The sequence below is a fragment of the Argopecten irradians genome, unplaced genomic scaffold (genome assembly GCF_041381155.1).
Source record: "Argopecten irradians isolate NY unplaced genomic scaffold, Ai_NY scaffold_0097, whole genome shotgun sequence".
Classification (NCBI taxonomy): domain Eukaryota; kingdom Metazoa; phylum Mollusca; class Bivalvia; order Pectinida; family Pectinidae; genus Argopecten; species Argopecten irradians.
In genome coordinates, this window is record NW_027187564.1 from 11,818 (window position 1) to 29,572 (window position 17,755).

A 17,755-nucleotide genomic window follows, 5' to 3' on the forward strand; every position below is an offset into this window, starting at 1 on the left:
ATGTACATACATCTACATAAAATGAACACAAAATGTACATGTCATAATGATATGAAGTGTGTAATCTAAATTTGCTGTTGAAAATAAAAAAAAAACCAATTAATTGATCTGTATAAGATACAACGTTTTATTTAATATGTGCATATTGTATAAACACTAAAACAGATCTATGATTAAAATGTCTCTTGACAACATAAATTGTATATGATACTCCACGTGGTTTTAATGTAGTCATCACTTTCCAGCGCTGTAAATTTATCATTTAATACATGTACACAACGTTTGCGTGATTTCAATATACAAGTAGATCTAATGTCTATATTATACACATCACCCAAACTGACTATTAAATCAATGAATAATCAAAATGAAATATATGTAAGTATATATATCTTTATCAAAATATATCCAAAACATTAAGAGGTGATATTGTACATGTATGTCTAGAAATATATGTTTAAACAAAAAATAAACTCTGGTTTAAAACATATCACTAAAAAGACAGTAAATTATTAGACCCATCGACATTTATTTTTAAAGCTTTAATGTTAAGATTGTTCATATTATGATGATAAATATTAATCTCATTAAATCATTTAATTATATAAGTCTAAGAGAATTAACAATAGAGAATTCAATTGCTATATCGAGTAATACAAATATAACTGAACTACCACTCAGATAGTTATAAATATATCACTAAAGCAACCGTTTCCATAGGCGATACCAGGTAAATCAATACCCATAGGCGAAATTACAGGTACATGTATCTAACACATTGTTCAATGGCATTGCCCATTATTTGTATAGGGGTTTTATAATTAGTGGTCATACCTGACTGGGCGTAGTGCATTACAAGTTTACCTGTAGTTTAAATATTGTAAAATCCTAGTTTAAATGTAGTGCACTCCAAGTGCACTAGGGTGTAAAGGTTAGCTTACATACATCCGTAGTATATGTCAATATAAATATCTTTAGTTGCATTAGAAAAACGGACTTTGGGCATATACAAGTTTTGTTTGTTTGTTTTTTTTTTCATCCTACATTCGTGTACATATAATATGCAACGACACAATACATACAATTTATGATTATGTAGGTACATTGTGGCATTCAATGCTATACAAGAAACATATATTCACATGTATGTAAATTTGCGCCGCCGAGTTTCATTCTCTGCAAAAAAAAAAAAAAAACAAATAATAGTTTCTGGTTCAATTACAAAAGTTACTTACTTTACACCATTACCACCATTAAAAAGTTTGAGCTTCTAATTTTACTTCAAGACAAAAATATTGAAAGTAATTAATTGCATCCCGAAAAAATTCTGGGTCACTTTGCTATATATGGAATGAAGTACTGATTGCGCATGCATCAAAAGCAAAATAAATCATTTCATATTATTTTTGTGTTAATTAAACACTATATAAATACACGATTAAACAACAATTACCGTTTAAATGATGAGTATCGTTTATGCTCAGTCTGCGGTGGAGCATCTTAAAGAAAAGACGAAAAAAAAACAGTTTTAAATCCTTCTGACATTTTTTATGAACAGCTGTATAGAGCTCGTTAGTCCATACTGTAGTGGATTCTATGCTTCTGATGACTTAAGAACATATACTGATATAGGCTAATAAAGACAGGACTGCATATGTACATATATTTATAAATGAAGCGTAACAATACATACGGTACTTTTACAATAGATATAAAATGTAACTGCAATTAAAACGTCTACAAATGTATACATTACTCTAGCAAGCGCGATGACCTAAATTAAGATAAACATAATGTCAGGTCAATATAGTCGATAAATTCTTAGTTTTAGCCTGATTGCCAACAGACCGATCTAAAAATAGCAGGGAATCTTGCCATATAGAATGAATCGCCATCGGATTTTCACAGATGTGCACAAACCAAAGATGGCGGATGTTTTAGATTTACAAGAAGGAGGAGATGAGTTTGAGGTCGACGAGGAAGGCGATCGTAAGAATTTCACGAATTTCTGTGTGACTGTTAATGGCAAGAAATCTATTCTTCCGTTAGAATGGTCGTTTGGCCTTTGTTTTATTCGAATATGCATAATAATTCAAACTGCTACTTTTGCCGGTGACCAAAACAAGTCACATTTTCTTGAAATCATGAAAGGAAACAAAAAGTGATTGATTATTGTTTCTGCCATATAGTGATATACACACCATCGATCCTCCCCATTATTGCACATTAATTTGGGCATTGAAGAAAGGGTCAAGCATGTAGTCAAGAACAAAAACACTGCACATTTATTCAGTCTTTTTCAAACTTCTTAGTTTGCCTGCTTCAACATATAACATACTACTGCGCTCTGGCCCTAAACCAGACGTCTATCTGTCATAATGTCTAAGTCTGGTGTCAGGGCCAGAGTATCTCGGGCTAATAACATACTAAGAATCCATCAACATCAGGAGCATAATGACTTCATTTAATTATAAACGTTATAAATGTACTTTTAACTTATTTACTGCAAACTGCTTAGCTCACATATCGAATGCACTTGTCTATTACTTTTCTTATTTATAGTCAAAGGATTGAGTCCTGGGACAATTACATTTTGACTCTATACTCAAAATATTTATCCCATAAATCAATAACCATGCAACTTCCGAAGATAACTTATTACAAACACTATATTTAACATATATATAGCATAGACATTTTACTACAGAGTTCTCGTTAAAAGCTGGTTGCCGGCAAAAACGGCCGTCTATTTCCTAGTTTACAACCGGCTATTTTCGTCAGAAATAAATATTGGCCACCATGGGGCCTGCGGCTACCAACCACCTATTATTAATTTTTAACCTTCTATTAAAAAACATTGTGAGAACCCTGTACTAGCAACATTATACGGGTCATGTGTTATACAATGAGGATTTAGCAATCTCACTCTCCCCCCCCCCCCCTCGAAAGTTCATACTGAAATATTCCAGCCTTTGAAGAAGAGTTCAAAAGCATCTAGGGGTAAATGAGTTAACAATATATACAAATTTAGTTGGTGTTAACATACCGCAGTCTCCCAAAACACGCACCTCTCACAACATACACACAACAGACATGGGAGACCGTCCTTACATGACCCTAACTGTCAATAGGACGTTAATTAATCAAACAAACAAACATGTACACTTATGTAATTATGATTTCTTTTTAGAGGGGTTACAGAAGCTAAAAGAAAAGGCAAAGAAGCGGAAAGGAAGAGGATTTGGCTCAGGTATATGTCATAAAAGAATTTGATGGTGGTATATTTCATAATGTATTTTCCTATCTTTGATTATAATTTGTACAGTTGTGGTAATAGGATGGAAATTAGGGTGTTTCTCAATGAGGTAAAGCATGATGCATCAATCTAAATTTTTGTGAACCTTACCAAAGACAGGTCAAATGTCAGTCTCTTGAGAAATAACTAGTCTCGCCGTCTGTGAGTTTGTTATAATCTTGTGGCTTTTATAAGACACCTTAACTCCTTAAAGGTTTTGATGCCTGGTAATAAGCTACAGCACCCTCCCATTAATTTTTCATCACAACTCCCTCTATTTAGATGGTTTACATAGATCAGTATATTTTGACACTGGAAATACTTAAAGGGACAATTCAGTCTAAGAGAACAGTTCTAATGGAAATTAGATTGGTCGGTTTTACTGTGATATGCCTGAAAAGTCCATGGTTGTGACATATGTGTAGATGTTCAAACTCGCTCGCTGTCCGCCATTACACATTGTGGTCGAACTTCTTGTATGCCGAACCCTGTCCCTTGCTCGTAGAGTAATGCAACTTTTGTCTAGAACTGCTTAAATCGCTCTGACAGTAGTGTGTTAACCTTATAAGGTGAATTGTCTTGCCTAAAAATCATTTTATCACCTTCTCAGTGGTTATGTAGTTTATTTGTTTAATGTGCCTGACTTTGGCTCGGGTATGGGTACAGCGTCCATATTGTACCTGCTTAATCGTATTGATCAACGATTTGATATTTCAACGATATTAATTAAAATACTAAACTTTGATGTGGAATTTGTAAATATTTTATGTTATATGTTTCATAAGAAATGTAGAACAATACATTTATGCCATATTTTGCTTCTTTGTTATGTAAAAGAATTAGCCTGAGTGAATTGTCCCTTTAAAATGCAAAATCTAATTCTTGCCTCCCCTGTTTTACTCATAGTTAAAATATATATTTACAGATGGCCCAACAAGGAGTGGTGTTGAGGATTTTGAGGCGATGGATGTGGATGAGGATGGTGGCCCTGGTCCACAGAGGTGTAAGTATAGGTCCCGTCATCCTTTAGGCCTAATGTCAGGCTGTAATTGGGTCTAGCCTTCAGCGAGATGAAGGTAGAATTGAAATTAATTATTCAATAAAGACAATTAGCAATGAAACTTTTTATTTTAAAAAAATTCTTAGAAGTTTGTAACTTCTTCCTCTGAAAGTCAAAATTTGATATCTACAAATGTAGCTGTATATTGAAAAATAGGAATTGGAAAAGTAAAATGAAATTTCTTTAGGGCAAAGTCTTATTAAACCGTTTTGAATAAATAAAATTGAGCGGGGAAAAAAACTTTCTATTAGAAATGCAATTCAGTTTTTAGCTCACCTGGCCCGAAGGGCCGGTGAGCTTATGTCATGGCGCGGCGTCCGTCGTCCGTCTGTCAACATTTAATTTACTGTAGTGTCGGTCTAACCGTTGATGATGACAGTGATGTACTCGCCGTGCAACTTGCACAATACTATTGCATAATGGGTTACAATATAATGCTAAACGCGAGTTGATTGGTTGGTGGGCGTGGCTTATATAGTGTGATATGTGTGACCCTCGTGTGATAGATCTATCCTGAACTCATCGGGTATTACCGTACTCATAAGAACTAGATCTATCCTGAACTCATCGGGTATTACCCTGTCCAAAAGAACTGCAGGATGTGTCCATACTTTCTATTAGGCCTACCCGCAGTTTTTACAACAGACGTTTCTTCAAAGAAATCTCTGGCATTAAATGCGATAACGTGGTTTTCAAGAGCTGCTGTCCGTGTTTCAGCCGGGATAGACTGGATAACTTTTTGCGTCATCGCTAGCATAATTCACGGTAGGGAAATGTGCGTCACAAACGTTAGCTAACCTGTTAGGCTACTTCGAGAACAACGTAATGGCTGCCGTGAGGCCCACCTCGCGGTAAGTTTACCTCTGTTTGTTTCTTTATCAATCAACTTCTTAAATATCAAAGTACTTTTAATTCACTACGGATTTTATTTATTCTATAAACTTAAGACTTCGTTGGTAATTTTGCTTGGGTTCCGATAAACAGGTAGCTGGGTTAAATGTCCCACGTGCAGTCACATTCTTTATAATCTTGTGACAACCTCCTCTCGTACGTAACATCAGTTGTTTTTTTTAACTAATCTCATGAAAAAGATAATCCTTTAGTTTATAATGAAGATCAAGTAATTCACTACGAAGTTTACCGTCCGTCAGTACCCCGTTAGCAAAAGATCTTCCACACACGTTTTTTTATCAGGCGCAGTCATATTGCCTTTCAAACTCTAGAACATTGTCAGATAAACTCCGCCCACTTGCTCTATCGCCTGACGTCGGGTAGGCTATCTAAACTCCGCCCCTCAGACATTTGACAGAACCACTCAACCAGTTGATAATACTGTCGCTCAACATACCGAGGTATTACATCATTGATTTTGTCAACGGTTAGACCGACACGACAGTAAATCGCTACTTGTCATAGAGTTCCACATGGATTGTGACCAAATTTGGCCACAAACATCCTTGGGTGAAGGGGAACAGAACTTGTATAAATTTTGGCTCTGACCCCCCAGGGGCAGGAGGGGCAGGGCCCAATAGGGATAATAGAGGTAAATCCTATAAATCGCTACTTGTCTTGGAGTTCTGCATGGATTGTAACCAAATTTGGCCACAAACATCCTTGGGGGAAGGGGAACAGAACTTGTATAAATTTTGGCTCTGACCCCCCGGGGGCAGGAGGGGCGGGGCCCAATAGGGGAAATAGAGGTTAATCCCATAAATCACTACTTGTCCTAGAGTTCTACATGGATTGTAACCAAATTTGTCCACAAACAGCCGTGGGGGAATGGGAACAGAACTTGTATAAATTTTGGCTCTGACCCCCCGGGGGCAGGAGGGGCAGGGCCCAATAGGGGTAATAGAGGTAAATCCTATAAATCGCTACTTGTCCTAGAGTTCTATATGGATTGTAACCAAATTTGGCCACAAACATCTTTTGGGGAAGGGGAACAGAACTTGTATAAATTTTGGCTCTGACCCCCCAGGGGCAGGAGGGGCGTGGCCCAATAGGGGTAATAGAGGTAAATCCTATAAATCGTTACTTGTCCTAGAGTTCTACATGGATTGTAACCAAATTTGGCCACAAACACCCTTGGGGGAAGGGAAACAGAACTGTATAGATTTCGGCTCTGACCCCACGGAGGCAGGAGGGGCGTGGCCCAATAGGGGAAATAGAGGTAAATCCTATAAATTGCTACTTGTCCTAGAGTTCTGCATGGATTGTAACCAAATTTGGCCACAAACATCCTTGGGGGAATGGGAACAGAACTTGTATAAATTTTGGCTCTGACCCCCCGGGGGCAGGAGGGGCGGGGCCCAATAGGGGAAATAGAGGTAAATCCTATAAATCGCTACTTGTCCTAGAGTTCTGCATGGATTGTAACCAAATTTGACCACAAATATCCTGGGGGGGAAGGGGAACAGAACTTGTATAAATTTTGGCTCTGGGGTGGGGGCAGGAGGGGCGCGGCCCAATAGGGAAAATAAGTTCGTGAAAGAGGTCCTTTCTTCAGAAAAGAAAGAGTGAACCTGTATTCAGAACATGACTTGACATTACAAACCAGGTGAGCGATACAGGCCCTCTGGGCCTCTTGTTTTGTATTCTTTTAATAACATTAAATAGAAGGCGGAGGTTTTCAACGTCCTGTAGGTATTTCATAATGGTAAGATGTATCGACAGAGGGATCCAAAGTGGATACCGGAGTATTCAAACAGCGCTCCATAAATGGTGTAGAAATACAAGTATAGTGGAACCTCCCGAAACCGATCATGGTCGGTGCATATAATTTCGGCCGGTTTAGAGAGGGTTCGGTTTGGAGAAGTGAACCGAATACCGATCATCACGATCCGGATTTAATCAATCGGAAGTTTTTTTAGCTCACCTGGCCCGAAGGGCCGGTGAGCTTATGTCATGGCGCGGCGTCCGTCGTCCGTCGTCCGTCGTCCGTCGGCGTCCGTCGTCCGTCCGTCCGTCTGTCCGTCAACATTTCCTTTAAATCGCTACTTGTCATAGAGTTCTGCATGGATTGTAACCAAATTTGGCCACAAACATCCTTGGGGGAAGGGGAACAGAACTTGTATAAATTTTGGCTCTGACCCCCCGGGGGCAGGAGGGGCGGGGCCCAATAGGGAAAATAGAGGTAAATCCTTTAAATCGCTACTTGTCATAGAGTTCTACATGGATTGTAACCAAATTTGGCCACAAACATCCTTGGGGGAAGGGGAACAGAACTTGTATAAATTTTGGCTCTGACACCCCGGGGGCAGGAGGGGCGGGGCCCAATAGGGGAAATATAGGTAAATCCTTTAAATCGCTACTTGTCATAGAGTTCTGAATGGAATGTAACAAAATTTGGCCACAAACATCCTTGGGGGAAGGGGAACAGAACTTGTATAAATTTTGGCTCTGACCCCCCGGGGGCAGGAGGGGCGGGGCCCAATAGGGGAAATAGAGGTAAATCCTTTAAATCGCTACTAGTCATAGAGTTCTACATGGATTGTAACCAAATTTGGCCACAAACATCCTTGGGGGAAGGGGAACAGAACTTGTATAAATTTTGGCTCTGACACCCCGGGGGCAGGAGGGGCGGGGCCCAATAGGGGAAATATAGGTAAATCCTTTAAATCGCTACTTGTCATAGAGTTCTGAATGGAATGTAACAAAATTTGGCCACAAACATCCTTGGGGGAAGGGGAACAGAACTTGTATAAATTTTGGCTCTGACCCCCCGGGGGCAGGAGGGGCGGGGCCCAATAGGGGAAATAGAGGTAAATCCTTTAAATCGCTACTTGTCCTAGAGTTCTACATGGATTGTAACCAAATTTGGCCACAAACATCCTTGGGGGAAGGGGAACAGAACTTGTATAAATTTTGGCTCTGACCCCCCGGGGGCAGGAGGGGCGGGGCCCAATAGGGGAAATAGAGGTAAATCCTTTAAATCGCTACTTGTCATAGAGTTCTACATGGATTGTAACCAAATTTGGCCACAAACATCCTTGGGGGAAGGGGAACAGAACTTGTATAAATATTTGCTCTGACCCCCCGGGGGCAGGAGGGGCGGGGCCCAATAGGGGAAATAGAGGTAAATCCTTTAAATCGCTACTAGTCATAGAGTTCTACATGAATTGTAACCAAATTCTGCCACAAACATCCTTGGGGGAAGGGGAACAGAACTTGTATAAATTTTGGCTCTGAGCCCCCGGGGGCAGGAGGGGCGGGGCCCAATAGGGGAAATAGAGGTAAATCCTTTAAATCGCTACTTGTCATAGAGTTCTACATGGATTGTAACCAAATTTGGCCACAAACATCCTTGGGGGAAGGGGAACAGAACTTGTATAAATATTTGCTCTGACCCCCGGGGGCAGGAGGGGCGGGGCCCAATAGGGGAAATATAGGTAAATCCTTTAAATCGCTACTTGTCATAGAGTTCTGAATGGAATGTAACAAAATTTGGCCACAAACATCCTTGGGGGAAGGGGAACAGAACTTGTATAAATTTTGGCTCTGACCCCCCGGGGGCAGGAGGGGCGGGGCCCAATAGGGGAAATAGAGGTAAATCCTTTAAATCGCTACTAGTCATAGAGTTCTACATGGATTGTAAATAAATTTTGCCACAAACATCCTTGGGGGAAGGGGAACAGAACTTGTATAAATTTTGGCTCTGACCCCCCGGGGGCAGGAGGGGCGGGGCCCAATAGGGGAAATAGAGGTAAATCCTATAAATTGCTACTAGTCATAGAGTTCTGCATGGAATTGTAACCAAATTTGGCCAGAAATATCCTTGGGAGAATAAGAACTGAGTTTGTATAAATTTTGGCTCTGGTCCCCGGGGACAGGAGGGTCGGGGCCCAATAGGAGAATTATAGGTAAATTCTATAAATCGCTACTTAATTGTCCTAGAGTTCTGTATGGATTGTAACTAAATTTTGCCACAAACATCCTTGGGGGTAGGAGAACAGAACTTGTATAAATTTTGGCTCTGACACTCAGGGGGCAGGAGGGGCGGGGCCCAATAGGGGAAATAGAGGTAAATTCTATCAATCGCTACTTGTCCTAGAGTTCTGCATGGATTGTAACCAAATTTGGCCACAAACATCCTTGGGGAAAGAGGAACAGAACTTGTATAAATTTTGGCTCTGATCCCCTGGGGGCAGGAGGGGCGGGGCCCAATAGGGGAAATAGAGGTAAATCCTTTAAATCGCTACTTGTCATAGAGTTCTGCATGGATTGTAACCAAATTTGGCCACAAACATCCTTTGTGGAAGGGGAACAGAACTTGTATAAATTTTGGCTCTGACCCCCAGGGGGCAGGAGGGGTGGGGCCCAATAGGGGATTTAGAGGTTAATATTAAAATTCCTTCAGAAAAGAAACAATGAACCTGTATTCAGAACATTACTTGGCATTACAAACCAGGTGAGCGATACAGGCCCTCTGGGCCTCTTGTTTAGCTCACCTGGCCCGAAGGGCCGGTGAGCTTATGTCATGGCGCGGCGTCCGTCGTCCGTCGTCCCGTCCGTCCGTCGTCCGTCCGTCAACATTTCCTTTAAATCGCTACTAGTCATAGAGTTCTGCATGGATTGTAACCAAATTTGGCCACAAACATCCTTGGGGGAAGGGGAACAGAACTTGTATAAATTTTGGCTCTGACCCCCCGGGGGCAGGAGGGGCGGGGCCCAATAGGGGAAATAGAGGTAAATCCTATAAATCGCTACTTGTCCTATAGTTCTGCATGGATTGTAACCAAATTTGGCCAGAAACATCCTTGGGGGAAGGGGAACAGAACTTGTATAAATTTTGGCTCTGACCCCACGGGGGCAGGAGGGGTGGGGCCCAATAGGGGAAATAGAGGTAAATCCTATAAATCGCTACTTGTCCTAGAGTTCTGCATGGATTGTAACCAAATTTGGCCAGAAACATCCTTGGGGGAAGGGGAACAGAACTTGTATAAATTTTGGCTCTGACCCCACGGGGGCAGGAGGGGTGGGGCCCAATAGGGGAAATAGAGGTAAATCCTATTAATCGCTACTTGTCCTAGAGTTCTGCATGGATTGTAACCAAATTTGGCCAGAAACATCCTTGGGGGAAGGGGAACAGAACTTGTATAAATTTTGGCTCTGACCCCCACGGGGGCAGGAGGGGTGGGGCCCAATAGGGGAAATAGAGGTAAATCCTATAAATCGCTACTTGTCCTAGAGTTCTGCATGGATTGTAACCAAATTTGGCCAGAAACATCCTTGGCGGAAGGGGAACAGAACTTGTATAAATTTTGGCTCTGACCCCACGGGGGCAGGAGGGGTGGGGCCCAATAGGGGAAATAGAGGTAAATCCTATTAATCGCTACTTGTCCTATAGTTCTGCATGGATTGTAACCAAATTTGGCCAGAAACATCCTTGGTGGAAGGGGAACAGAACTTGTATAAATTTTGGCTCTGACCCCACGGGGGCAGGAGGGGTGAGGCCCAATAGGGGGAAATAGAGGTAAATCCTATTAATCGCTACTTGTCCTAGAGTTCTGCATGGATTGTAACCAAATTTGGCCACAAACATCCTTGGGGGAAGGGGAACAGAACTTGTATAAATTTTGGCTCTGACCCCACCGGGGGCAGGAGGGGCGGGGCCCAATAGGGGAAATAGAGGTAAATCCTATAAATCGCTACTTGTCCTAGAGTTCTGCATGGATTGTAACCAAATTTGGCCAGAAACATCCTTGGTGGAAGGGGAACAGAACTTGTATAAATTTTGGCTCTGACCCCCTGGGGGCAGGAGAGGCGGGGCCCAATAGGGGAAATAGAGGTAAATCCTATAAATCGCTACTTGTCCTAGAGTTCTGCATGGATTGTAACCAAATTTGGCCAGAAACATCCTTGGCGGAAGGGGAACAGAACTTGTATAAATTTTGGCTCTGACCCCCCGGGGGCAGGAGGGGTGGGGCCCAATAGGGAAAATAGAGGTAAATCCTATAAATCGCTACTTGTCCTAGAGTTCTGCATGGATTGTAACCAAATTTGGCCACAAACATCCTTGGGGGAAGGGGAACAGAACTTGTATAAATTTTGGCTCTGACCCCCCGGGGGCAGGAGGGGCGGGGCCCAATAGGGGAAATAGAGGTAAATCCTATAAATCGCTACTTGTCCTATAGTTCTGCATGGATTGTAACCAAATTTGGCCACAAACATCCTTGGCGGAAGGGGAACAGAACTTGTATAAATTTTGGCTCTGACCCCCTGGGGGCAGGAGGGGCGGGGCCCAATAGGGGAAATAGAGGTAAATCCTATAAATCGCTACTTGTCCTAGAGTTCTGCATGGATTGTAACCAAATTTGGCCAGAAACATCCTTGGCGGAAGGGGAACAGAACTTGTATAAATTTTGGCTCTGACCCCACGGGGGCAGGAGGGGCGGGGCCCAATAGGGGAAATAGAGGTAAATCCTATAAATCGCTACTTGTCCTAGAGTTCTGCATGGATTGTAACCAAATTTGGCCAGAAACATCCTTAGGGGAAGGGGATCAGAACTTGTATAAATTTTAGCTCTGACCCTCCATGGGCAGGAGGGGTGGGGCCCAATAGGGGAAATAGAGGTAAATCCTATAAATCGCTACTTGTCCTAGAGTTCTGCATGGATTGTAACCAAATTTGGCCAGAAACATCCTAGGGGGAAGGGAACAGAACTTGTATAAATTTTGGCTCTGACCCCCTGGGGGCAGGAGGGGCGGGGCCCAATAGGGGAAATAGAGGTAAATCCTATAAATCGCTACTTGTCCTAGAGTTCTGCATGGATTGTAACAAAATTTGGCCCAGAAACATCCTTGGGGTTAACAGAATTTGTATAAATTTTGGCTTTGACCCCTTGGAGCAGAAAGAGTGGGGCCCAATAGGGGAATTAGAGGTAAATATTAAAATTCCTTCAGAAAAGAAACAATGAACCTGTATTCAGAACATTCCTAGGCATTACAAACCAGGTGAGCGATACAGGCCCTCTGGGCCTCTTGTTTACATTAGTGCACCGCATGTATGCCTAGTGTTCATTAAAACTGACTGATATTGATTGTTAATGTGAATGTTATCACAAAAGAGAGAATCATACGTTTAAAAGGAATGGATTACAGCAAACTTGACTTTGTTACCGCTTATAAACGTAGTTTAGTTAGCTAGTTCAGGGGTGTACAATTCCACTAGCCCGACGTCCGGGGCTAGTGAATTTCAGGTCAGGGCTAGTGGCTTCACGATCATTACTAGCCCGTGGGCTAGTGAAAATTTCTGTTAAAATCCTATATTCACATTGAAATTTCAGTTGTAAATCAGCAGTTTAGCTTTTTATTGCCAATTAGAATTCTACTAGCAGTAAATGTGTCGTCAAAACTAAAGCAAACGATATTGATGCATACCACAGGTGGTTCCCAAACGTAAATAACATTCTTCATCTAGGTGCATCAAACGTTTTGTTATGTAATTGATGAAAGTTAAGCGCTTGGGTGACCCAGATGGCCATGTGTTTGCCGAGGTTGCTGACAGACAGGGAACGGGAAAATCTAGATTTCTTGACTCTAGATAAGAATCAATTATGAAGTGACAGTTTTATTATCTAGCATCATTATCATTTTAGTGTTATAAATTTGAGTATATGGGGGTTGGATTCAGAAAGTACTACTGCTGTGAGATGGATAGCGAATCATTTTGAAGTGATTAAAATACACGGTAAAATGTTGTCATGTACACTTGCAGATACATAGGTATGCTTAGTTAACACAGTTGACACAAATAAACCCACTGAATGTTTTTCAAAATAACTTTAATAATGGTTTCATAATTATAGGTACAATATTTTTTGCATATTTTCATCTATCTTTCGCATATTTTTATGATATATTGAAAACTTGTAAATGAAAATCAGCAGTGCTAATTAATAATCATTTACAAAATATTTTATAGTAAATTGTAAAATTGATTTTGTGTAGTTCTTGTAATAAATCTATATGAAATTGGCATTATTTGATTCAAATACGAATGTATCATGCAAATGTTACTAGATAAAGTTTTTTTTCAATGCTCAGAAAATTAGGGAAAATAGGTAAGTGTTCAGTAAAACAGTAATTTCAATTAAAGATTTTTTTACAGAATTTTCATGAACTGTACTATTTACTAAATTCATCATACCTATAAAATGAAAACAGCAGGTAATAAATACTGATTGTTCACTTTACATTTTCCTGCTAAGCTTTTAATATCAAAGTTAAACTTTAATAGATATATACCGATTATGTTTTCTTTCTACTGTTAGTTTTAAAGGAAATATCTGAGTGAAATAAGAAGCATAATTTTAAATCTAAAGTATTTTGCATGCGATGTTGCCTTGTCAATATTGACTCAAGAATGTTTTTACTAAATGAATACCTGGTACCTGTGAAACAATCTGTGCGAAATCTTTATTAGCAGAATGGTATTTAACACACTGTTAGACATGTACTTGTTCTGTACAGGTTTGTAAAAAATCCAGATCGAGTAAAATGCACATATAAAAACTAACAAAAAATAGGGCTAGTAGACTTCTGATCAGGGCTAGTGAAAAATTGATGCTACTAGCCCTTGGGCTAGTGCAAAATTTTCAGAATTGTACACCCCTGAGGTTGAGTGAATGTTCTTGGGGATGTTCTCGTCTGCAACCTACATATGACCGATCGCTTCCGGTTACGTCAAGAATCAAATTATATGGTCTAATTACACGATGATCAGTCGATGCCGGTCATTATATGACATAGTCATTTTCTAAAACAATACAAGGCTTCGGCTTCTTCATACAGATAATTTACGTTATCCGACAACTACATATGTAAATAAAAAAAAAAACGTGTGATTTGAATACGAAACTTTCTCTTTGTTACTAGCTCTGCTTGTTTTCCTACAGTAAACAAACCGTGTGCACATGGTAGACCTTCGTTAGATATCTAAACAATAGGCATGATTAAATAATTACACCACCATCTCGGGTATAATTACCGTGTACCTATAGCCTTCACATCTGTATACACGCCCCAGGACATGGCATGCAACAACTATGGTACAGGTACGTGTGTATTTCACGGTCGGTTGATCAGACCTCAATGCAATCTATCGGTGTCGCTCAGGTAAGGCCGGTTTTCAGAAGTGTATTTTAGTTATATTTGACTATTCCGATCTCAAAATCGGTCCGGTATTCGGAATTGGGAGGGATCGGTTTTGGGAAGTTTTATATACTATTAATAAAGAGGAATTCATTCCGTACATGACATCCATGTTCGGTTTCTAGAGGTGATCGGTTTTGAGAAGGTTCGGTTTTGGGAGGTTCCACTGTATGAAGAAGGATGGAGCATCAACACCAAACATTCCGTAAATTTGTGGGCATTTATTAGTTTACATCAGATGACAGTTGGCCTAGCCATCCAAAACATGTAAACTAATTAATACACACAAATTCAAGGAATCTTTGGCGTTGATGCTCCATCCTTCTTCATACTTGTATTTCTACACCGTTTATGTTTTAATAATAATAAATATTGTACACAAATGAATAACTGGATGAGTTTTAGACTAGTATTGAATGTACTGACACAAACTGTAATGGAAAATTTTCCATTGACAGCTGTTGAAGGATGGATCTTGTTTGTAACTGGTGTTCACGAAGAAGCACAAGAAGACGATCTCCATGATAAATTTGCCGACTATGGTCAGATAAAAAATCTGCACATCAACCTTGACAGACGCACAGGATTTCTAAAGGTAAATTACAAAAACATGAAGTCTTTGATAAGGATGAAACAGATGATATTCCATGTAGACCAGAATTAAGGCTGTACTGATTTTCGTTTGGTTTTTGTTGTAGTGTCACTTATCATAATTATGCCTCTAGCTCATCTTTTTGATCAGGTTTAACTGGTTGATTTATAAAAATTCATGTCACTAATAGGGCTGTAAAAGCATTGAACATGAATTATTTATCTATTGCCAGTCAAAACTCATCCTCAATACTCCAGGAGTTACTATCACTGCCGTTATATAACTTATATTAATACAGTAACGCCTGGAATATCAATTGCAATAATTTGAGGAAATTTTAATGGAGGGCAGATAACTCAGTTTGGAGATGATATTAGACAAATTGCAAAGGCAATGAATATGTAGTAAATATGTTATTATTTTATATGGACATTTGCAATTGGTTAACATTATTGTTCGAAAAAAATCTAAACCATTGTGATTTCAAAACATAATTACATACCGGTAAGAAATTTTTTCATGATAATGCATAATGGGGTGACCGATTCTTGCCAAATACCTATTCTCACCATCACATGTGTACTTGTATGATTACACACACATTTATGTTAATCATATGATTGAAGACGCTATTGTGCAGATTTCCACACAAAAGATTGTCTGAAAAATTGAGTTAATTCAAATTCACATGTGATGGCGAGAATTTGTACTTCGCAAGAATTGGTCACAAGCCATTACTGGTATAATTAATATTTAATAACTAGAGAATTCATCCTAGTATATGAATGTAAAACTGACATGAATCAATTTATTTTAGGGTTATGCGCTGATAGAATATGAAACCTTTAAGGAAGCCCAAGGGGCCATGGATGCCCTGAATGGATCCGACATTCTAGGTCAGAAAATCAATGTGGATTGGTGTTTTGTGAGAGGGCCACGCAAGAACAAGTGAGTATATCCAATGTAGCAAATGAGTTCTGTAGGTGCTGAGATCTTTAAATTGATTAAATATCTGTGGGTTAGATGCTCAGATTTTATATTTCTCCTCAACTTCGCTAGCCAAGGGTATTTAGTCAGGTAGAGCATTGGACTGAATACCCTTGGCTAGCGAAGTTGATTTCTGCTATACATTACCAATGTTATTTTAAAAGTAAATTTCTGTTCACAATTTGGCATCTTAGGATGCTTGAATCCATGATAATGTTGCACCTGGAAGTGTAAAAAGGACATTTCAATTGGTAGAGAAATTTATTTCCCAGTCTCATTCCCATGGAATATTAATTACTAATTTTCTCTGATCCTATTTACTTGTGTAGAAGTTTTGTGCAGGTAAAGTCAATACATAACAAGGATTGACTCGTTTTATATATATATAATATGACATCATAGTAATTATGTGAAGACATTTTAAAATATTCTCACACACCTACGGGTGTAATACTGGCTGGTCTCGTGCAATACGCTCATGTCACCCGTGTCTGTATTTCATGGCTACTGGCTACCCATTCAATACAACCTCATGGCGTCGACAAAAAACTGCTGCCTTAGTAAAATTTGAATGCAAATTTCAGAAATCGGGCTGAAATTATTGTAAATGACACAATTGGATTTAAATTATTGTGCAATTTTCATGTTTAGAGCATTTATTTGTAGTCACGGTTTTTTCTTATATTTTTCTTCAGAAAAATAAATAAAAATATAACATTTTGTGACCCCAGGGTAGATCATGCCTATTCTTCACATCTACATATAAAAGAGGCTTATATTCTACTATATCAGATAAATTATGTGTAGACTGACCTGTCCCAGAAGTTGACAAGCAGATTTAGATTTTCATATCAAACTTTCGTTTTTCTTTTTACAGAAATCGCAGAGACAATCGGAGAAGGCGGTGATCTAAAAGACTTGTGTAACTTTTTAAAATCTAGTGAATTAACTGTGTGGTATGGACAAGAACATACCTGGACACATTGTTGTCAAACATCCAATATCCCCTAAACCATGATTCGTCAGAAGAGGACAACATTTCAGGGGTTAGAGGATTGCAACTGTTTCACAGCACTCAAATGCTGTCTTGGAAGTTCTGGAGGATGTGGTGCAGCATAGCTGTTCTAAGTATAGGATAGGATGCGTGAATGTTTGAGGGTTACGAGTGTTGGATTTGTATGTAAATGGACGATAGAAGAATGAAGTTCTCAGCATTTTTCCATGCCAGGAATTGTGATTCAACTCCATTTAAATGTCATATAGAATTATTGGTAACATCTCTGAATATTGTGGTTCTGGTAGGACTTATAGATGAAACGCTTTAATCTTTACTTTTCTGGTATGGTGTTCTTTAATGGAAGCATAATCCATGTTAGATATATACAAAAGGGTGGTTCTCGGTCTGATGGCAGCTTTTTATCAGGGTGGTAAAATGTCCCCGATGTGTTGAAAGCACAACATTCAACTTATAGAGAGAGTATTTTAAGGGCTAGGGAGAAGTTTCATCATTTCTTAATTGTGTTAACTGTTGTATTATTCATATAAAACATTGTCAGACTCATTATTAGACTTTGATATCATGTCAGATCATGAATAAACAAAACAAACATATTAAATTCTAATATTGTTGAATATTTATTTTAATTTTATACATCATTGATCACATGTG

At 39.4% G+C, this 17,755-nt stretch overlaps 1 protein-coding gene across 1 annotated transcript; it reads left to right on the forward strand.

Moving 5' to 3' along the window:
* Positions 1–1,921: 1,921 nt before the first annotated feature.
* On the forward strand, positions 1,922–17,708 carry LOC138311733 (RNA-binding protein 8A-like). Its single transcript, XM_069252958.1, has 6 exons — positions 1,922–1,989; positions 3,191–3,250; positions 4,221–4,298; positions 14,966–15,102; positions 15,917–16,047; positions 16,964–17,708. Exons 1-6 carry the CDS (start codon positions 1,926–1,928, stop codon positions 16,992–16,994), a joined length of 501 nt encoding a protein of 166 aa, XP_069109059.1. The 5' UTR covers positions 1,922–1,925; the 3' UTR covers positions 16,995–17,708.
* The last annotated feature ends 47 nt before the right edge of the window (positions 17,709–17,755 follow it).

Coding starts and splice junctions, on each gene's coding strand:
- LOC138311733 (XM_069252958.1), top strand. CDS start 1,926: ATGGCGGATGTTTTAGATTTACAAGAAGGAGGAGATGAGTTTGAGGTC. Junction 1,990..3,190: donor GGTCGACGAGGAAGGCGATC/GTAAGAATTTCA, acceptor ATTTCTTTTTAG/AGGGGTTACAGAAGCTAAAA. Junction 3,251..4,220: donor AGGAAGAGGATTTGGCTCAG/GTATATGTCATA, acceptor ATATATTTACAG/ATGGCCCAACAAGGAGTGGT.